Below are 22,382 nucleotides of genomic sequence, written 5' to 3'. Positions count from 1 at the left end.
ATCCTCAGCCCCACATAAAACTAGGCATCATGGTGCATATTGTAATCCCAGCACTTGGGAGGTGGAGGCAAAAGGATCAGAGATTCAAGCTCATCTTTGGTTACAGAGCTGGCCTGGGCTACATGAGACTTGGGTTCAGTAAAGGAAAAGAATAAAAGAGAAGAGAAATAAAAGGAAGAGGAAATGAAAAAAGGAAGGAAGGAAGTGAAAGGGAAGGAAAAATAAGAAAAAAAATCATCACAGCTGAATCCCTCCCTCCCTCTCAACTGGGAACAGCAGCCCATTCTCCCTCTTAACTAACAGCACTAGGCCAGGAGCCAAGGGCCCCTTCCCCAGAGAACCACATGCATGCCATGGCTCACTAGCTAGGTCCACCTTGATATCTCGACGGCACTGTGCTAGCTGACATGCAGAATATACCCCAGTTTAGTTTTAGTTATGACTCAGTTCAGAAGTAACCAGGCACTGCATTCTGCTAGCCTGGAGGAGCCCTACAACACAGCCAGTAAACTGGTTTTTCTTTCCCTGCTATCTAGGGTGTCTCTGTCTATCATTTGTGTGTGTGTGTGTGTGTGTGTGTGTGTGTGTGTGTGTGTGTGTGTGTATGCATCAACATGGCAGGCGTTTCCAGGTATGAGATCATTACAAAGGATGTGAAGCTGGATGCGATAGTGGAATCCTCAGCTATTACTTGGTTGGAAGTGGTATGTAATGCTAGTGAAAGTAAAATAAACAAAGGGGACCAAGTTCTTTACCCAAAGTCACACAAGCTTGTGTGTGTGTATCCATGTACTCATATATATGCATGGCATGCAGTGTGTCTTGAAGTATGTTTGGTTGCTTATGCCATGTGTGTGCTTCTTCTGGAGTGGGCAATGTGAGGGGTTCCTTCCCAAGAGCTGTTCTTCATCTCCTCTTAACTCCTTGAATCAACTCATCTTTCTTCCTTTGACTCTGACTACCATCCTCAGTGTTGTCCCTAGTCCTTCCTCCCTTGCCTCTAGTCCCCTACTTCTTCCCATGGAAATAGTGAAATATCTCCCCATTTCAGCTCTTCAGCTTCCCGGCCCTGCATCCCTGAGTGTCAATTGCATCCATTGTCCTTGAGTTGTGGCCACTCCCCACAGAGAAGGGTAGGATCTGACTCTACATCTTCTGGGTTTTCCAGGGTGATGCCTTTCCTTGGACACTGAAGGGAAAGGGCTTCTACTCTGGCTTGTGGCTGGATTTCCCCTGGGTTCCTGAAAACCCTATCAGCTTTACCACCTCCAGCATTATTTTCTCTCTGAAAGCCTCTGTTCTGACCCAGACAGCAAATACAATTGCTTTACCTTATTTTAATACTCTTTCTAGAAGAATCAATACTCAAATTTACCATGCAAAATAAAAATATCTACCTTAATCTTGCCTCTGTGGTAATTTATCAGACCCCTTATTCTTTCTAGACAATAAAGAATAGTTCATCTAAGACACATTTCTCTAGACCCTGCAGCTAGAGGGGGAATCTCAGCCCACCCAGACACACTGACATCATTTAAATACAATCCACTTGTGACCGCACTGAGAATATATTTGTGGCACAGAAAACACATTGAGCATGATTTGAGCTAGATCCTCAGTAATATCATGGCGTCAGTATGCTAGCTGCTGGCCAGCTGGTCTGAAGAATATACTCCCAGATTAAATATTGGTTATGATGCACACCGGAGCCAACCAGCACTGCATTGCCATTAAAATCCATAGAACAACCTCAAGTAGCCAGTGAGTTGGGTCTCTCTTCTCTTACCACCTCATATTTCTTGTTATTGCTCATTTGTACGTGCTTGAACATAAAGGTTTTTCCAGAAGTTAGATGTTGGCTATTTATCTTTCTCTGTAAATAAAGTCAACCAGTACTTTTCTGTTTTTAATGTTAACTTTTAAAAAGCCTAATCAAAGTCTAAATAATAAGCTGTATCTTATTTCTTTATTGGCTAATTCTAGATATTTTTCTAGCAAATTCATCTTGCCAAAAGGATAATTCTAAATGAAAACATAGAGCCAAAGACTAGCACAGTGTTGATTAGATCCTCAAAAACAAGCAAACATTGTAATCTGCACTACACTGTGAATGCTGGCTTTAAATGTCAACTTGACACAACCTGGAATCTTTGGGAATAGCATCTCAATGAAGGATTCTCCACACTGGGTTGTCCTGTAGGGATATATGTGGAGGATTATTACCTTAATCAAGTTAATTGATATGGGAAGACCCAGCCCACTGTGGGTGGCACCATTCCCTAGGCAGGAGATTTAAAACCATATGACAACAGAGGAACCAATCAAGCAAATGAGCGTATATGCAGCATTTATCTCTGTCCTGACCATAGATACATTGTTTCTAGATGTTTTAAGTCCTTTCAGTGACTTTTCCTACAAGGATGGACTATAGCCTGAATTTGTAAGCCTAAGTAAACCCCCTTTCCCCTAAGTTAGTCAGGGTATTTTATCCCAATAGCAAGAGTGAAACTAGAACACCCACTTACAGCCAACCTGCTTGTCTAATGGGAAGATCTTGATTTAGAATCCTTTTGATCTATTTTTATCACCTTGAATTTTGTTTAATGACTTATTAGAGTTGACACCAGCCCTCTTTAGGAACAACAGCAAAGATACTCCTGCTGAAAGGGCTTGTATGTTAGTTTAAAGGGTGGGAAGAAAGTTCAGTTGGTTAAAGTGCTTGGTGCTGCACAAGCATGAGTACATGAGTGTGGTCCCCAGAACTCAGAAAAGATTGGTGGGCTTGGTTAGCCAGCCAGCCTAGCTGACTCACAGCGATAACTGGAGCTTTCTCTCGCAGCGGTGCTGTGTCTCAATGCATGCACTAATGGAGTGCTCTCGGCTAGGCAATATTCCGAGAACTTTAAGATATCAGTGTGTTTCATTCAGATAGCTCTGTAAGTCTCACTCTATTATCTGTATCTGTTAGCCTAAAGAGAAGTCGAATAACCGTGTGACTGAGATAGCGCCAAAAAGGTAGCCTGTGCTCAGCACCATTGGGCGTAGGTCAAAATCTTCCTATAGTTCTTCCTCGGAAAAGTCACTTGACCACAATTATTTGTATTCCTTGGATAGGGATGTGTCTAAATAGATGGGATGGTGCCTCGAATTTAACAGATATCAGGCAAATGATAGTCACACTGCAGTTTACTGTTTCTTTTCCTCACCATCTGTGAATCTTTTTCAAAACACAAGAGGCCGATTAACCAGAACACGGAACATTAGTTGTACTCTGAAGTTTTCCCTCCCAGAACACCCAGAAACACGGCTGCTCCACACAGGCCTTTGCGAAAGGATCCCAACTTCATCCTCTTTCTTCTTTCTAGATTTGCTCTGAGGATTCAAGGCTTATAGTCAGGCAGAAGAATTCAACTTCCATACAGATGGAAAAAGAAGGGTTTTTTTTTAGATGTCCACTAGGGGGCACATTATCAACAGGCCAGAGAGAGGCAACAAGATGGCTGAAAACCACAATGCAATGACAGTTTCTAAGAAGTACATGAGGCCAGGTGTCAGGGATTCTTTGCTCACTGAGTGAAACCCCAGCACTGTGTTCCAATAAAAGAAACCACAGCATCGGCAATGGCTTTGCAGCTCAGGCTAGGCTTTGCATTTCTGAAATCCAGTGAACCTCCCTGCCCCCCCCCCCCAAAAAAAAAAAACCTGGCCTCAGAGTTAGAGGAGAAGCCAAGCGAGGCTAGTCACTCTGCCCTGGAAATTCGTCTTGTAAGCCCCACTCATGGAACTGCGTTACAGCTACGGTGATTTACGTAGCTACTGTGTTCATGGATGAACGTTAATAAGCAGCTGTTAGCAAACTGCTCCGGAGTAACTTAAAATCCCGCTCTTCTTCTCATGCTTCACCTTTCATTTTTCTGGAAAAGGCTTTTCTGAAAATTCTCGGGTTCTCGAGGAGACTTCAAGTGACAGGAGGAGAAAGTAAAAAGCAAAGCCTCAGAGAACCCCAGCGCTGTAACCAGAAATCTGACTTGCCCTCAAGCCTTCACTGCTCAAACCCTGTCTCTCCACTCTGAGCAGACGAGGAAAGGGGTCCCCAGTCACTGCCTCTCTACATCTAGAGGATCCCCCAGCTCTGGCAATAAAATCTCCACAGTAACAAATCTGCCTACTCCAATACTCCCCAGAAGACAGGAGTAGGGGGCGCCCCTTTTCCTCTCTGATGGGTACTTGACTATCAGGGTTGAAGGACTAGGGTTTCAGCATTTCCGTTCTTAGGAGGCTTTAGGAGAGGTTTTGGAGACTTTGGGAACATCTTTGGCTTCTTTTCCTATCGTAATTCATGTTCTGTCTAGCTCCCTACTGCATATCACGCAGAAATGGGGTTGACAGTGTCAGGAATGAGAAGGAGCAGAAAAGCCATGTGCATTTACCAAACTCTGTCACGTTATTTCATTTAACGTCCCTGATGTCTTTTGATAGAAATGACCGCCCCCATCGTACAGATGAGAAAACCAAGGCACGTGGTTGCTAAATTACATAAGATGCACCTAAGTAAACAAAAGAATGCCAAAGTTGAGTTTGAACTCAGGGTCTGATTTTAAAGACTGTCAGGCTAAAACTATCTGTTAGCTGCTTTTCTAGAAGCTTCTGCCATTTTGCCTCAGGGAGTGAAGATAGAGGAAGTGGCTTGGACAAGGCTACTGGCAAACAGCCGTCGCCTCACGATGAGGTCAGCAGTCTGGAAGCTTGGTGGGGGTGGAATGGAGGGGGCGGGAGGTGGGGAGCCCTAACAAGCAAACAAACTACTGGTGTTGAAGACCAGATGTCAGCACAGGCAAAGAATGAGGCCCAAGGCCAGGGTGCTGGATCAGACTTCCTTCTTCCATGACCCGTTGCGTGGGCCATCGTGGCACAACTCCCCACAGTTCATGTGACCTGATTCTTCTCCTTCCAGTAAAGGCAGCATCCAATAGGTGTTTGTGGGCTTTTAAATAAACTCCTTTGTCGATATATCTTACATGGTGCATATCCTTACTCACCCCCAAGGCTTCCCAGTAGCTTCTGGAAAACTCCTTTGACCCCCACTAAGCACAGAAAGCACTAGAGTGCTGGCCCGGCTTACAACGCTTGAAAAATGATCTCTTAATATCAACAAATTCAACTTAGCAAACTTACAATAGGCACTAAGGCATGGGAAATCAGGGCTCCAGCTTTGCTATGCACCACTTCTACTTGGGTGGTTTCGAGACTACAATATACTTCTCTGTGTTGCCAGCTGACTCATCCATTAAAAATGGGATAAGAATTTGTACTTCACCAGTTGAATGTATAAACACAGACATCCATAAATGATCAGTAGTGGATGGTAACTTTTGAGGCCATAATTGAGCTGGGACTTTGTGTCACCACAAACACAAAGCTTGTTCTCAGAAAGTCTGCCATAGTGGAAGACATAGGACGATGGGGAAATTGATAGAATTGAACTGTATCGTCAACATGTGGACAAGGTCAAGGTGGTACGAGGGAGGGGAGTATGCTCAACTCGAGTAAAGGTGGGGTGAGACAACTTCCTGAGGATGACATCAAAGCCATGAGAGGGTGCCCAATGTTGGTTAATGTGTAGCCACAGCTTGGATAGCCAATATTATATCAAGGATGCCAACTGTTTGATTTGGTGACTCCTTGCTCTCAGGTCTTGCTTTGAAAACAAAAGCTCTTCTGTGAAAATCAATGAGCTTCCCTTGCCAGGTGACTTGGATTCTGAAGAAACCTGGATATAGTCACCCTAAGTTAATAACCACACAATTAAGATCAGAGTTCATGAAATTGGAAGGGATGGGGAAAGGAGAGGTGAAATACTTACTGTAGGATCTTTGAGTTTCAAGTCCACTTCTTCCAGCTCGCCTTTGCCCTGCTGTGCTGGCGCTGCTGTGGGGCTCCCACAGAGATGGCTTGCACAGCCACATGACCCCTGGCCAACAAGGGCAGCCTTATTTGTATCTACACTGTTTATTTAAATAATAAGAAGACCATAGCTGAGGGGAGAGAGATTCCCATAACTAAGGCTGTAGAAACCCCCACTGCTACTGAGATTCAAGATGTATGCTCAGCAGCTGGACTGAATGCATTTCTGGAGAAAACCGAAATATACTCCAGAGAATGGAATTGTGATGCTCAGTACAGGGGCAGAATCCATGTACAGCTCAAACAGGGCGGTGGCAGCTCTGCCTTCTACAGTTCCCCTCAAGCAAATGAGTAATGCTGTATGGAGCAGACATGACAGGCAAGCTAAAGACAAGGGCACAAAAGTCGGGAGGTGCTGACCCAAGTCTTCAGCAAGGAGAGGGGAGGAAAAAAGGAAAGGAAGGAAAAAGAAATGATGTGACCTGAGTGTGAAGCATACAGTCCTGCTGTGACAGATGTGAGCATCTTCGTGTCAACAGCTTTTATGTTTGTGCCATTTAACTGAACTGTGGACAAGTGTGTCTCCTGTCTTCATCAACACAGTTAATAATGAAGTAAGTTTACATCAAAAGTTTGCATCTAGCTTTTATACTGTAAAAAGGAAAGATTCTGTATGTGGAAGAAAGAATATTTTTTTTAACAGTTAACTACTTGAAATCCTGTATCTGTTTGTCTTCTGTGTAAACATACATTTCTGGCAAATAAATTCAATAAAATTTGAAACATACATTTTGTTCATCTTTCAAGTAAATGAAATAAAAAATTTAAACTGAAAAAAAGAAGAAACCTTACTGTGTATATGTGGACATGACATGTAGGAGTGTGTGTGTGTGTGTGTGTGTGTGTGTGTGTGTGTGTGTGTGTGTGTGTGTATTGTATTAATGCGGTCCAATGGGTGTGTGTACATGTATGTGGAGACTACAGGTTGATGTCAAAGGCTCTTGACATCCCTGATTGTTCTCCACCTTAATTTTGAGACAAGTTCTTTCACTGAACCTAGAACTGGTCTCTTAAGCTAGGCTGACTGCCCAAATGAGCTGCAGAGATCTGCCTGTCTAATGTTACAGACTTAGGGCCACCCCCGCAGGTGGCTTTTTACATGGATGCGGGAGATGTAAACTCATGTCCTCATGCCTGCACAGCAGGTGCTTTATTGACTGAGCCATCTCCCCAGCCCTGGGATTAACACTTTTGAGAGCAGAGCCTATAACACTCCAGGCAGCATTACGTACTTTGCCTGATAATACCAGCCCTACAGCAGTTTTCCTGTCCACCCCTTTATTGCAGGTGATAATCTATGACTCCAGGTGTTTGAGAAGTGTGAGAAGGACAGTTCTGCTAAGTAGGTGAAAGAATCAGTAGTTCAACCCAGCATTTAGTCCTGACTCCAGTGCTCATGATCTTTTTAATGCTCTGGGCACTCTCCCAAACACACACACACACACACACACACACACACACACACACACACACACACACACGTCTGCCTCTTTTCCCCCTCCCCACTAGCACGGCATTTATGAAGTTGTTCATGGCTTTCCATGCTAATATTATTGCCAACATGGCCCAAAAGGGAATGTTTCTTAAATATAAACATATACATTAGAGGTACCCTATACACACCTACTGTAAACTGACTGTACTAAAAGCCTGTGTGATTGGTCTCCTAGCTTCATTCTTTGGAAGATGTGTTTGTAACTCTTCCTACTAGGAGATAAAATCTTTTTTTTTTCTTTAAATCTGAGTCACTCTTGGGTTTGGCTTTGGCCAATACAATATGGTGGAACAGTAGAAAGCTAGCTCTGGGCTTCTGCCATCAGGAGCTATGTAAGCATCCAGTTTCTTCTTAGGTCCCTGCCAGGCCAACACGAGGCAGCTGGTGACGTGTAAGATACATATGGAAACAAACACTTGGCATCCAAGATGAAGCCTAGATCAGGCAGTATCTCTCTGAGCGGTTTATCAACAACATAAGTATGAATGAGTCATCTGAGACAGCCCGGATCGGCAGACACCCTGAATCAGCCCTCAGACATAGAAGAAATAAACAAATGTTTGCTATTTTAAGCATCTAATTTTGGAGCTCATCTTACTGCATCAGCAATTAGCTGGTACCCGAAAATGTGAATTCCTTCTTAATTAGGAGTCAACAGAGGCAAACCATGTATTCTTTCCATCTTTAGTCTGCTCTCCTGTTTGGACTGATTTCCCCCTGGATTGGATGGACCACCTTCTCATGGGATCTCCCTCTGCCATTTAACAATTTTCTTTATTTCCTCAACCTCACATATTTCCCTTTCTTGGTAATACTCGTTTTAGGTAGAATGCATCTGCTGGGAATTGCCCAAGAAATGAATGAATGAATGAATGAATGAATGAATGGGCTTGGATAGTGTGCATATCTGAAACGTCTTCATTATCTAACCCTTAATTTGTTAGCATGGCCTAGAAACAATTGCCTCAATTTTTTTTTCTTCAAGTATAGTTAAACGAGTTTAATTTAACTCAGGCTAAACAAAATGGCTTCCTGAGGTTCATTTAGTTCGAGTGAGAGCTTCCAATTTTGTAACCTTGAAGGTTTACTATTACTTTTTACAACTCTAGGCCCTTGGTTTGGTGCGGGTACTATAAATGCATAGATATTTACCACACAGCCAGGCTTAGTGTGGTCTGAAGGTCACAGGCTATTTTTCTTGGAAACACCCAAGTCTCCAGGAAGGTCTTTGGAGGGTACAGCCCATTTGGGAGGTTTCCCCTAGGCAGGGAACTGCCATTCTACTGTGCCTCTTGCCTTCTTTCTTCAAAAGTGACTAGTGAGATGTCTGATTCTATTCCGATTCGTTTGTGGCTTGTTTGTTTGATTTGATTTTTGAGATAGGCTCTTCCTATATAAGCCAGGCCAGCCTATCAGAGCTGAGATCTTCCTGTGTGCTTTTGAGTCCTGAGAGCTGGGATTGTGGGTACACACTCTAACCCAGTTCTACAGCATTGTGCCCAGGCCCTCGTTTGACTCTTTGCCTGCTTTCCCTTCCTAGAAAGTACAGGATCATTTCTTTGTCCAGAAGGTTAAGAGTTTTAAAGACAACACAATTTGATATAATTTTGGTTTTGTCTATTTTACTGAACATACACCTGGTTCTTAGTCAAATATTCATATTCATACATTGTGGGACATTTTCTTGTTTTGTTTCTTGCATGATCTCTCCTCTCCACTGTCATAGTTTTTTTCTCTCTGTCTTTGGTGATTTTTGTGTTAGATTTCCTACCAGAGCCAGGTCTTTGGAATGTGTACCTCTTTGTTTCCATTTCTTTGTCATTGCCTTTGCTATGACATTTCTTCAATTTTATCTTACAAACCTTCTCTTGGACTTATTTTACAACTCTGTCCTTTCGCATTTAAGGTTTTGAAAGGTCCATCTCGAGATACACTGTGAGTGTCCTTTCTTACCTGAGTGTTCTGTCCTTGCTTCATCCTTTGCCTCTTCTCTTACTGAGGCTATGGAAGACAGGTTTTATTTGTTTTTATTTCTTCTCCATGAATTGTTTCTATCTCTTCCAAGCTGCGTTATCATAGGTTTTTTTGTTGTTTCTTTGTTTGTTTTTGTTTGTTTGTTTGTTTGTTTTACTCCTTGTGTTTTGATGCTGGGTTCTTTCTGCAAGGACTTAGCTCCCCTGTCTCTAACTGAACCTGCAAAGGAAGGCATAGAAATCCGGGCGCCTGATGGAGGCTGAGACATGATTCTTCCTGAGCAGTGTCTGCCTGTTTCCCGGGGCACTGTCATGTTAGTACCGTCAGACCTTTTTCCAGGCTTATGAAATTTCCTAGAAAGGCTGAACTCCCCACTAGGAAGAGAGAGAAGGCCAGGGAATTTGAATGTCTTCATATACACAACTGTGTGTGTGGGGGGGGGTGGGTGGGTGTGTGATATTTATATTGTTAACTGTTGCCTTTAACCATTTCATCCTCTCCAGAGAAGATAATTCTGTTTCTCCATGGAGACTGTGAAAGATCAAGGGTCATAAACTAGGTGGCATAAAGAGGGGGAGGCCGCTGGGGATCCAACTGCCTCTTATGCAGACTCTAAACTCCTCAACCTTCCTCATCATTTACAGGGTATCTATCCATGCCACATTTGGAGCCTCTGTGGCCCTCAGCTGGTAAGTTTGATTATTTCAAAGCTTTCCCCAAAGTGAGTGAGGGTTGAACACTTCCAAATTTTTCAAGCAGTTACCAATAACCATCGTTTTCCAGATTCAAAGTATTGTTGCTGTTGAGTTCTCTTCCAAATTCCTTCTGAGAATAGCTCTTTTTGTTTAAGAGAGAGTCTCATGTTCCCTGGATGACCCAACACTCACTATATATCCAAGAGTGACGTTGAACTTTCAGTCCCATGGCCTGTACTTTCCAAACGCCAGGATCACAGGCATGCACCAGGACACCAATATGTGTAGTGTTGGAATGGAACCTAGGTCCTTGTGTGTGCCAGGCAAGTTCTCTCTCAACTGAACTACAGCCCTAGTGCTTCTTCATTGTGGTCACAAAGCTGTCATGGTGGAATGGAGGTATGTTCACTGCTCTCTTAAACTGAGGGACCAAAGGCAGCACTGGGCATTTTGGGGAAGTCACATTTCATGGCATCTGGCTCACTTTAGATAATTCTGAACCACAGATCTCCTGTAGGAAAGTCAAACTTCCTCAACACTAAGATCAACTATGGAAGCTCCTTCCAGTGTTTGTTTGTTTGATGTGTCTTTCTTTAAGAGAAAACTGGGTATGGTGCTACATGCCTGTAATCCCAGCACTTGAGAGGTAGAGGCAGGGTCATCAAGGGTTTTAGGGCTGGGGAAATAACTCAGTAGTTACAACACCTACTGCACTTGTGTGAAAACTGGAGTTTGGGAGGAGATGTGGTCATTCATATGTAGCTCCAGAGCAAGCTGGCTAGCTAGACTGTCCATAGAAAATAAGGTGGAGAAGCTTCCACATACATGTCCACTCTCATATATGCTTCTATACACATGCAAACATGCATGCACACATATGCATTACACACACACACACATACACACACATACACACACACACACACACACACACACACACACACACACACACACACGGAAAAGGGAAAGAAAGGGCTCAAGGTTATTATCAGCTGCATAGTGAGCTCAGTACCAGCCTGAACTCTCTGAGATCCTGTTTTAAAATAAATAAAAAAAGAAAAATAAGGGGTGGGAGAGAAAAGAAGAAAATAGAACAAAGGACAAAGGAACAGGACTCTAGCTACCTCAGAGACCTCTGACTTCCTCCATATTATGCAGACATCCAGACAATCACCTTCTGTTCATGACCACTCCCCAGGCCCAGCACATCAGAGACTGTGGGTTTCATTTCTTATGACCTTTTAATATTTTCCAATACACACTTTCAATTGGGTAATATACACATCATGTTTTTCTCATTGTTGTTGGTCAATCAATAAATATACAAAAACCAGAAAAGGGGAGGGTGGTCTCTGAAAAATCCAAGGAAATAATAGCAAAAGTCATTATACATACATAACAATTGGCGACGTTTGAAAAGTCTACACATAGGACTTGCACAAACTCATAGGACATAAGAGTGGGTAATTCCTGTTCTTATGAATATTTTACTTTTCCAATGAAGGTGGCTGTTTCTTCAACTTTGCTGCAGCAGTCTTGAATGGATGTTGGCTGGTTCTTATGTGGATGTCAATGAAAAGCTTTTTAAGAGGGTCTTCTAGAAACACCCTCTTTATCTAGCTAGAACCTACAAAGTATAAACATGAAGGTATTTTTTTGGCCTCATTTGATTTTTACCCAAGGCTAAGTGAGAAAGACCCTTCAGAATACATGAGAGATTTACAACTGCTTGTAAAATGGCATCTTAAGTGTTCATATTACTTTAAAAACTCACTAAGTGCCAGCCCCTTATTTTTATTAGCAAGCTCTCAGTTCAATGACTTAACCCACACCTGGCAAGTCATTGGCAAGAGTAACAGAAAGTTAGATTGTACTACCAGAATGATAACCACCATGGCAAATAACACCCCTACCCAACTAATGGATGTGGCTAGAGTGGGTGGAGAATCATCTCTGCCTCTGAGACTTCATGACCTAAAGGTAATCTAGGGCCACAGAGAGCTTGGAAGAGCCTGATTTACACTCAATCCCACAGTGACTTGCTTCCTATAGGCTAAAGAGCCCCAGGGAGCCTGTCATGGGTGTAGTAGGCCAGAACAGCTCAAGGACAGGGTGGGGGACATTCTAATACCAGTGGAGAACAACAAAGAATCACTCAGTGTCTATTTCAACCAAAAAAGAAAAAGAAAACCAGGTGTCTAAATATGGAACTGGCTAATAGTATTCACTGAGAAAGAGAAAGAGAGGCTGTGAAAGCCATGGCCATGGGACTGGGAGAGGGCGGGGCAGGGAAGTAGGGAGGCTTGGAACATGGGTAGGAAGAGTTGAGGCTGGGATGGGGGTTAGAAGTCAGTGTATCTCTTTTAAACAAAACTTTTATGTCCACTCTTGATAGAAACTCAAACCTGATTTAGATGCAAAAAAATTTCTCCTGTGTTTTTTTTTAAAAACAAAACAAAACCTATTAATATGCATTTAGTCAACAGTAAAAATGGGAAGCTTAGAAAGAAAGTTCCATTTTACAGGAATCCTTATTTCATAGATTTAAGTTTTTTCAACAAGTAACCTAGGAAGATCCAGGAACAATGGAAGATGAATAAATGCACCAAACATCTGCGAAAACTATGAGGTCAGAGGGTAAAACCATTCTCTTTTTGTTAAGACATAACCCTGCTTATCTGGTGATAAGATTCCACTGGTGGGCAGCCCTGTGGCTTTTTGAGGAGTTCCCCAGGCCACTCATTCTGAGTACCAACTGGCTTGTGAAAGTATCAACAAATACATCCCTAGAAAGAGTGGGATGGGTTGTCAACCACACCTCCTCATGCCAACCCCCTGCTCACTGTCTACACTCTCATGTCTGTTGGCTTCCCCTTTTATTATAAGATGTCACAAGTCCCCACCATACCATTTTGTGAAATCACCAATAGGATCAACCTCTATGAAATAGAACTCCAAATGTTGTAGGATGTGTGGACTTAATGTGCCCTTTAAGAATGAGAAAAGGGTGGTCGCCAAAGCACAACAGTGAGTGACACTCTCCTGATCATAATTCAGATTCTAGAAAAAGAGAGAAACTTGATAGCTCAAAAAAAAAAATAGCCCTTTCTTCCTTAGTCTTCCATGAAATTCAAGCCTGAGCCAGACACAGGTCCTCTGACATGAGTCTAGGAGGCACATTCTAAGATCATACTGATGGGCTAAGAAGACTCAGACCTCGCTGGTTTAGAAACTGAAGGATCAGAGCACAACAGGTCAAGATGGAAGATGGATAGGTGTTTATTGTATCAACTTGTACCCCTGTTATGTTTCTGACAAAGTAACCTAAAAAAAAATCAAAAACAAAAACGAAATGTCATACTGAACAAAGGACCTCCAGGGTTTGATATTTCAAACACAAAGATAAATAGCTTACTACAGATAAATAGCATCACCCTTTGGGGATCTCTTGGAAGCATCTGAAAATTTTCCATCTGAGGGGCGTCTGTAAAGAGGGTGTGTAACCAGTACACCTGATCTCCCACCCCACTGGAAAGCAATGCCCAAGGATTGGACTGCTGGGGAGACAATATGGACCCATTCAAATGTCCTCCCAGAGACCAATCCCTCTAAGCTCTGGGGAAAGTCCATAGCTAGTGGCTGTTACCTGAAACTTAGGTTAGGGAGAAGGTTCAATAGGGACCAAGAATATGCATTTGGTAGAAGCCATCCATAGCATACCCTGGGAATGCAAGGCCTCTAGGAAGGAGCTGGAAGAGTCAAATTCTTAATGGAGTTTTCTTTGGGCCCTCCTTTCAGAAAGCAATGCTAGTTTCATAAATTGGAACACACTTAAAAAATAAAATAAAAAGGAATAGAAAATTTTATGCTAAAAATATCCCCCAATAAAAATAATCAGTAGCACATTGCATCTGTTAAAGGGTCCCAGCTCCCAGTAATGACATATCTCCAATTATGATGTCTTTTCACGTTAACGGCGTAGGCATTATACCCCAATCTTCATGTCCACATTCTGCAGATTCCGGGTCTCATCAGCTGTCGTATAGTGGTCTGGAGTCTCTGACGGCTCCTTGTTCACCAAATGCACCATTTCCTGAGACTTGCTGGCCTCGCCATTGAGCTCAGTTGGCTTCCTGTCCTCCACTGTTCCGTTGCCACTGTTGATCACCAGCTTTTTCTTCTGCCCGCACCTGGTGATTTTTTTAAAACATCATATGAGAAAGAGTACACAATCAATCAATCAGCCAACTGTCTTCATCATGACCAGCACCACCGGGCTTGTCACTGACCGTTTAGCATGTTCTTCCTATGTGTCAAACACTGAACATGGTACACTTCTCTCCTTTGTCTTCCTAACTCCAGGATTTTTTTTAAAAAATGTGGTCCCTAGTTTAGCAGCAAAAGCATCTGGGAAGTTCTCAGACATGGAGACTATCTATCTAAAGTAAAGAAGAAATCAGGAAGCTGAAGAGGTAGGGCCTGGGATCTGATGTTTAACAGCACATAATTGCAGCTACTCTGGAGGCTGAAACAGGAAGATTCAAGTTCGAGGCCAGCCTGGACCACAAAAATAAGTTCAAGACCAGCCTGGATAGGTCAGTGAAACCCAGTCTCAAAATAAGAAGGCAAAGAGCTCTGGGGATATACCTCAGTGGTCAGGCACTTGCCTAGAATATATGATGCTGAAGGTCAGTGATTCTCAACCTTCCTAAGGCTGAGACCCTTTAACACAGTTCCCCATGTTGTGGTGACCCCCCAAACCATAAAGTTATTTTCGTTGCTACTTCATAACTGTAATTTTGCTACTGTTATGAATTGTAATGTAAATATCTGATATGTATAATATCTTACATGTGACCCCCTGTGAAAGTAGTCATTTGACCTCCCCCACCAGGGGTCACAACTCACATAGAGAGAACCACTACTCTAGGCTCAGTCCCTGGTATTTGAAAAAAAAAAAAAACAAACCAATATACCACCACACTATGGAGTCTTATGTTAGAGTCACACCAGCTCCTTTAGATTTGAAGAAACTCTCGGGGGCATGACAATCCAACAGTCTTTCTAAGATACTCAATAAACAGTGAAAGAGTAAGGATTCAAATCCAGATCTGTGTGAATCTGAGCCCGGTTCTCCTTCCCCCATCCCGGGCAGTGCAAATGTTTGCCTCTGAAGCCTTAGAGTTCCGCAGCCTCAGATACACCATGATGACGACGGTCATAAATCACTCTGATCTGTGTACTCAAGAAAGTTCCGCTACTTCCTCTTTCAGTCAACACTTCGTTCCTTGTCAGTATTATTACAGCCTGTACAGAGAGTAAGAAACTAACACTACTCTCAAAGGTTAAGGCCATATCGATTTTTTTTCTTTAAGGTTGGTTAACCTTCACATGGTCCTGTTATTATAGGACAGTTGATACCAACATAAGACAAGTGATTTGTGCCACTTTACAGTTTCTTAGTGATGTCATTTATAATTCTAAGGCAGAAGAAGGGCTCCTGTGGATAAGCGTGACTCTGACCTTGTCCTTGTAATTCTGATAGCACTGCCTGGCCCCTCACAGCCTGATTAAAAGCTTCCTCTTTATGGCTACCTGGTCTTTGTGCATATAGCAGTTACATTAGGCTGGTGGAAGCCGGGTTATATAGCTTCACAGCTATGACAAGGGAAAATGGATGCACATTTACTAATTACATGGTTAATTGCAGACAGAGTACAGGGAACTTGCTATGACCGGTGTACTAAAGTGCCTATCACTCCCACTTTACAGCCATGGGAACTGGGAACCAGGGCACTTGAAAGACCTGCTTGAGGTCACATACGTAAGAATGACAGAGTCCATATTCAAAGCTCGAGCTTGGGGACTAAAAGCTGCGCCCTGCTTGGTTCTCTTGGTGCTGAAGGAAACAGTATGAAGTTGGAACGGTTCTCCTTCCTGCTGGATATTTTGAGTCTAGAGACAAAAAGTCCATTATTTGTGACCATCAGCTCTTCCCTGTAAGACTGCCAAGGCCAGACATACACTTTAATCTCTTGTTTGGGGAAGTCAAGAATATACTGGAAGCAGAATCTGTATCTGCTAGCATAGGTGTTGGGAATGGTGGAAGGAAAGATGTTCCAAGTGCAGGGAAAAAAACAGGGGTGAGGGCTGGGGACGTAGGTGAGGTCCATATAAACAGCAGGGTGCACGGCAGCGAGTAGCTATAGAAGGCTTGGTGCTGAGATCTTACAGCTGTGTGACCCGAAGCAACTCACTTGACTTCTCTGTGCCTCAGTATATGTGCCTGTGAAATCAGGCTGTTGGGACTGTCAGCCTCACGGGTCGGCGGGAAGTGCTTCAAACAGTGGAAGACTCAACAGACAGCCTATTGTTTGCTATCTATGGATTTTGTGATTATTGTGGGTTGAACAAACTAAGGCCCTGGATAATCAGGATGGAACCCAGAATACAGCAGCCATTCCAGAAGTGTTGGCTGCAGCCGTTAATAGGATGAAAGCCATGGGAGATGAAAGCCATGGGAGACGGACTCTAATGCGTTCTCCAGCCATTTCCACTGTAACCACCCTGACAGGAATGACAACATCCTATGGAGACCTTTGTCCCCTTCCTGTGAGATATCAGACCACTAAAACAAGGGACCTCAATAAATTAGAATTCCCAAGAATCTCATACTTGAGAGAAGAAAAGGGCTGATCCCTGGTGCCAACCAGAGAGAAAATTTGCCTTGATAAAGAGATTTCGCAAAGGTCTCATGACTATAATGACTGCCTGCAGCACAGCCTGTGGCTCACATGGCACTGAGTCCCACTGTCCCCAGACCTGCTTAGCTGCCCATACCTACTGCCTTCTATTTAGACTTTAACCTCACATCTGGACCCTGAAAATGGACTGGGGGAAGGGTTGACACGGATGTTTTTATTGCTTCCTCTTCCCAGTGTGGTTACATGGAGTACCTCCCTTTCTCTGCTTTTCACTGTGACCTGCCTGTTTGGCTGTCTGTTGGGAATGGGTGGCTGAACTAAGTCTGCTTGTTCAGAGCTGCCAGAGACCAGGCCCAGCACACCCAAGGCTGGAAGAGAACACAGCCTGTATTGTTCCAAACTCTCAGGCGGCACAGCCTGTGTTCTTAGAGGAAAATTGCCTAACTTAACTAAGTCCCACTTGCTTATCAACTGGATTGTTGAGAGGTAGAAGGAAAAAGCAAAGGGAAATGACTTGTAAGTATAAAAATACGTCTGTGCAAGTAGGCAGGAATAGACTAATGCTGTTACTCTAAAGTAATTCTCAACCCTCCTAATGCTAACCATAACACTATTTTTGTTGCTGTTTCGTAACTGTAACATTGCTACTTTTACTAGTTGTAATATAAATATCTGATATACAGATGGCCTTAGGCAACCCCTGGGACAGAGTTGTTTGACACCCCCAAAAGGGTTGCAACCCACAGGTTGAGAACCACTGCTCTAAATAAAGGCCCTGATTTGAAAGTGAGTAGATGTGCCCATTGTGTTGACCCACTGACCTCTAGATTTCCATCTCTACTATCTGCCTAAGTTCTTTCAGGAAGGTTTCTTAGGGCTACCCTAAGAAATCGTGTAATATTGAGTTCTCTGGGCATTTAATGAGCCCTTTTTAAAAAAAACCATTCTGATACCTTTTTCATTCTTCTTAGTTATAGTGCTCAGCAAAGAAGATGAATGATGAAGAGTTTTGGGTAAACCAGAGGCTGAATCCAAGAGTGATGTCCAATGCCATTCTACGTCTGGTACCCTCACAGTAATGCCATAGAGGCTGGAGGTCCTCACAGAACCTCATCTCATCTTTCTCTTTTCTTCCCCTGAACTGTAAGCACTAGAGAACACACAAACGCAGGAAAGAGATGACCCAGCTCTGAACTTTACCTGGAAAGGAGGAGCAAACCAAGTGGGCACCGGATTCAGATAACATCATTTTAGCGCATCCTTGGCAATAGATTTTATGTTATTCCTATCGCCTAACTTCTTCCGATGTTTGTGAAGGACAATTTTAAATTAATTTCTTAAATTTTTTTCTTTAACAAAGCCATCCTTATGACTAACACTCCAGCTCTCTCCAAGAGCCCAACAGAATGCTTTGACACGCTGCTCTTTTCTCTGTCGATGGGCAGCCTGGCTGTCTCCAAACGTGTGCTGTTATATGTCTTTCCTCTAGCTCATTTTATTTCTAAATTAAAATTTTGGCCTGAGGGGAAGAATCTTCTTACTTCTAAGATAGAGTGAGTCTAAAGTCCCTATGGCTGTAGACCAGACGGTGGAGGAAGTCTCACGGACAGCACTATTCTAGGATACAGAACCAGTTCAAGTGAGCGTAGACCAGAAGAAGCTTGTCTACCATATAATATAAGGCGACACTTGCCAGACCATGGAGATCTGTAACTCAGGACAGCTCCCCTAAGAATACCATTATTCTCTGAAAGAGAAGGCTGGTGAGGCCTGTTCTGCACAGCCAGCATAGAATCTTTTGAGACCAGTCCTGAGTCTGAAACCTTCTTTGACAAGGACTTCTTCATGGCTTTTTTCCTTTCCAGACACATCAGATAAAAATCTTCAAGGGGCAGGCGCCTAAAGGCTGTCTCTGTTGGGCATCATCCAATATCTACCAACCTACCTGGCTCCTGATGCAACTCCTCTCTTCTAGGGAGCACAGAAAGCTCAAATTCAAGGACCCTGGTTTCAGAAAGCTGGTACGGATCATGTCAGGGCTGGGAAAAGTTGGGGAAATCATGGAGTACTCCCATCATGGATTTCGTTTCTATTTGTTTTATGTGTATATGAGTGATTGGCCTGCCGTGTGTGTACATGCACCACATGTGTGCCTAGTGCCTGAAGAGTCCGTAGGAGGGTAGCCGACTCCTGGAACTAGAGTTTACAGATAGTTTGTGAGCCACCGTGTGGGTGCTGGGAACTGAGCATGGATCCTCTGCAAGAACAGTCAGTGCTCATAACTGCTGAGCCACCTCTCAGAGAACTTTGCAGTGAAGCCCTGGGAGCTGGAAGTTGGTATCTGTGGCTGGTACCATCCCTGGTGCTGTGAGCACCAAGGGTGTCCTCAATAGCTGCTGAATGGACTCTGGTTGGATGCGTGCGTGTGCGCATGTGAGTGTGGAGGCCACAGGTGGATGTTGGCTGTCTTTTTCTGAGTCATTCTTCTCCTTCTTTATTCAGGGTTCTCTCACTGAACCTGAAGCTCACCAATCTGGCTAGACTGACCAGCCAGCAGGCTCCCAGGGAAGACTCTTGTCTCTGCCTCCCCAATGCTGGCATTATGGGCTCACACCACCATGAGTAGCTTTTAACGTGAGCCCCGAGGGCCAAGAAACTCAGGCTCTCAGTTGTGCACAGCCAGACATGACTAACAGAGCATCTTCCCAGCTCTCAGTTGGTGTGAGGCCTCGGTACAGCTAAACCTCAAAACTGTTTTAGAGAAGAGACACTCTCTTCATCTTCTTTCCTTTCTCGTCAATGCCAACAGCCATAGAGGGTGCAAAAGATGCTTGTTGGATAAACGAAGCCCATCTGGAGGCCTCGTTTTCCACCAAACTTGCTTTGACGAAAATAGTGGTCCATATCTTTCTTAAATGCAATGCTCAAAGCAGAAAGGCTCCTGGCTCCTGCCTCCTGATGGGACCAGAGATGGACTGTTAGCTTTAAGAATACAACACACATTAAGGGGCCTGTCCAGCCATTAACCATTCTTCAGCACTGTGGCAAATCTGTTTTCAATTATCAAATCAAGACACAGTAATTTATGGCGTCCATGAGACCGCTTTCCCGGTGAGAGGCTAGCTCAGCCAGCTTCTGCCTGTCCCTGTTTGCCTGTTGCTAGGGTGATGGCTGGCCTGGGGACAAGGGAAGGAGAAGCCATGAGGTCCTTTCTCTGCTGCTGAGGAGACAGGGAGCAAAAGGATAAGATGTCACAATGTGCAGACTCCAAATGCTCTCAGGGCCTGCTGAGATGCTTAAAAAGGGCCTCCCACACCAACAGCATCTGGGACGTCTCCATGGTGACATCCGCAAAGCTTTGCTTATATGTGACGCATCTTAGGACCTGGAATCTAAGGCTGATTCCAGACAAAGGGAAAATTCATATTTAATTGAGCAAAAATAATCCAAGAGAAAACAAGGAAGCCAAGAGGAAGAACAAAAAGTTTTCGATGGGCTCCCTCAACTCACATCTTTGTTTCCAGCTAGTCATAAAAGGCCACAGGAAGTCTCTTAGATTTTCCCCCAGCTTTTGTCCCATATGTGGTCAGTATGCATGACTAATATTTTTATTATACTCTCAAACATATAGGTAGCAGCACCATGTTTTGAGTGAGCACTTTCATTACCTCTAAGCAGCACAAAACAGCATTATTTGCTTTGCGCAGCTGATGAGAGAGCCTAAGAAGACTGTGCTGTCACTGGAATAGTAGCTTGTTTCTGAACAGCAACAACAACGTGCAGAATTCTCTCTAGACTTCTCAGAATCTGAAGCATTTGGGGCCTGTAAGGTGATTTAGAGGCACAGCTAAAGGCAGCACAGTTTAACAAGAAGACTCTAACCTTCCAAGAGGCGGCAATCCCAAGGGACGTTTACCAAAAAAAAAAGTTTATTGTCTGCAGTAGGCACTTAGGAAAAAACAATGAATCTTAAAAATGTCTGGGAAGGAATTTAGACTTACATTATTTTAGAGTACTCTGGTGTACTCCTGGTGCTAGAATTACTATTGTCCTACATTTCATCTTGGGTCCTACATTTCTCGTGACAGGCTTGTTATAAATTAAATTAAATAATGTATGTAAGTATATATTATGTAGATGACTTTCAAAATACTGAGGCTTTGCTAAGATGGGAGAGAAGGGCTTCAAGGATGTGAAGACGGGCCACTTGTCCCTTCTGTGGGGCTGAATGTATTCTCTTGCCTAGGAAAGCTCATCCAAGCTTCATAGATCTCACTGTGAGAAAGATTTTTCTAGGCGATGCCTTGAATCCCTCCAGCTGAAACTTTCAGAAAACACAAAATAACACCCTTACAGAGAAACAAGCAACAAAACAAACATAAGAGCCATGCCAACGTTGGGCAAAGATTCTAGAAGGTTCCAGTGGTCAAAGGAAGAGGACCAATTCTTGATTTGTCATGCAATATTCTGAGTCTTGAAAGAACTTGGCAAATATTTGTTTAGTGAGCCAATGGCTAAGTATATGTTTTATGTGTCTTCCCAGTGAGCTGTTTCATAACTTTTATCAGATAGTCACCATAGGGTTTAACCATGAAAAATGTAGAAACAGTAAGATTCACCCACTGTTTGAAAGGAGGGGTTCCGAATCACCATAGGTGTCTTATGTCTCCAAAGAATGGGGCAGAGAAGGACTTCTTAAGCGATGATATGCACAAGATTACCTGGGATCCTCTTAAAGGACAGGCTTCAATGCAAGAAAGCCTGCATGTCTATCAAGGCCCAGGGTGTCAGGGCTGCCAGTTGCAAGGGCCACAATATGAGCAGCATTGCTAGAAAGCCCAAGTCCCATGATGCCCTTTGAAGTGGAAAGCTGCAAGGGACACTCTCTTACCTTCTCCTACTGTTGATAGCAATGCAAACGGCAAGAATCAGAGCCAGTGCCAGGAGGGAAGCCAAGATGATGAGCCATTCTGGGGCGAGCAAACAAAAGGACATACGTGAGCTTCGCAAACATACATTGTGAAGTAAAAAAAAAAAAAAAAAAAAAGCAATTAAATTTGATCTGCTCCAAATAAAAGCACCAGTGTCAACTCTGCAAAGAGGTCTGACCAACAGGTCCAGTTATAATATCCCAAGACAGCCTTTGCTGCAGATATTCATTTAACAGGACTTGTATTAATCTTTTATCAACAGATAGAGCAGTCAGATCCTGCCAGAAGAAAAATGTTTCCAAAAACACCTCAAGCAACCTGTTGAAGCCTGTACATGTTTTTGGTGAAATGTTAAGAAGATTAAAGAAAATCTTTACTTCTCTTGACAGAAACGTTCCATGCCTATGTAAGAGCATCTGCCTTGCATTTCATTCAATGTAAATAAAGCGTTTCAGTCTTCAAAGATGGAGTGCATAATCTACTGGGCAAAGGACATTCTAATGGTGAGTGTAAAAAAGAACAGGTAGATTTCTGTCACTTATTTCAGTCATTCGGATCCACTTGACAACAGATTCCAAAATACGCATGCTTTTTGATTTAGCAGTTACACTTCTAAAAA

At 43.3% G+C, this 22,382-nt stretch overlaps 1 protein-coding gene across 14 annotated transcripts in view; it reads right to left on the bottom strand.

Moving 5' to 3' along the window:
* Positions 1-11,350: 11,350 nt before the first annotated feature.
* CD44 (CD44 molecule (IN blood group)) overlaps positions 11,351-22,382 on the bottom strand; it is an 85,712-nt gene continuing 74,680 nt past the window's right edge. For 10 of the 14 annotated variants that reach the window (XM_084774979.1, XM_084774987.1, XM_084774988.1 and 7 more), the window contains 2 exons: positions 21,724-21,802; positions 11,351-14,318 (listed from right to left, as the gene is read on the bottom strand). In XM_084774979.1, coding sequence (XP_084631105.1) covers positions 14,114-14,318; positions 21,724-21,802 — 284 coding nt within the window. In that variant the 3' untranslated portion in view covers positions 11,351-14,113. The remainder of the gene's footprint in view (positions 14,319-21,723; positions 21,803-22,382) is intronic. The other 4 variants (XM_084774981.1, XM_084774982.1, XM_084774983.1 and 1 more) reach the window with 1 other exon arrangement.

The sequence above is a fragment of the Acomys minous genome, assembly GCF_964271855.1.
Source record: "Acomys minous genome assembly, chromosome: 3".
Taxonomy (NCBI): Eukaryota; Metazoa; Chordata; class Mammalia; order Rodentia; family Muridae; genus Acomys; species Acomys minous.
Note: the sequence above shows the minus strand (reverse complement) of the source record. Positions and strands in the feature narration are given on the sequence as shown.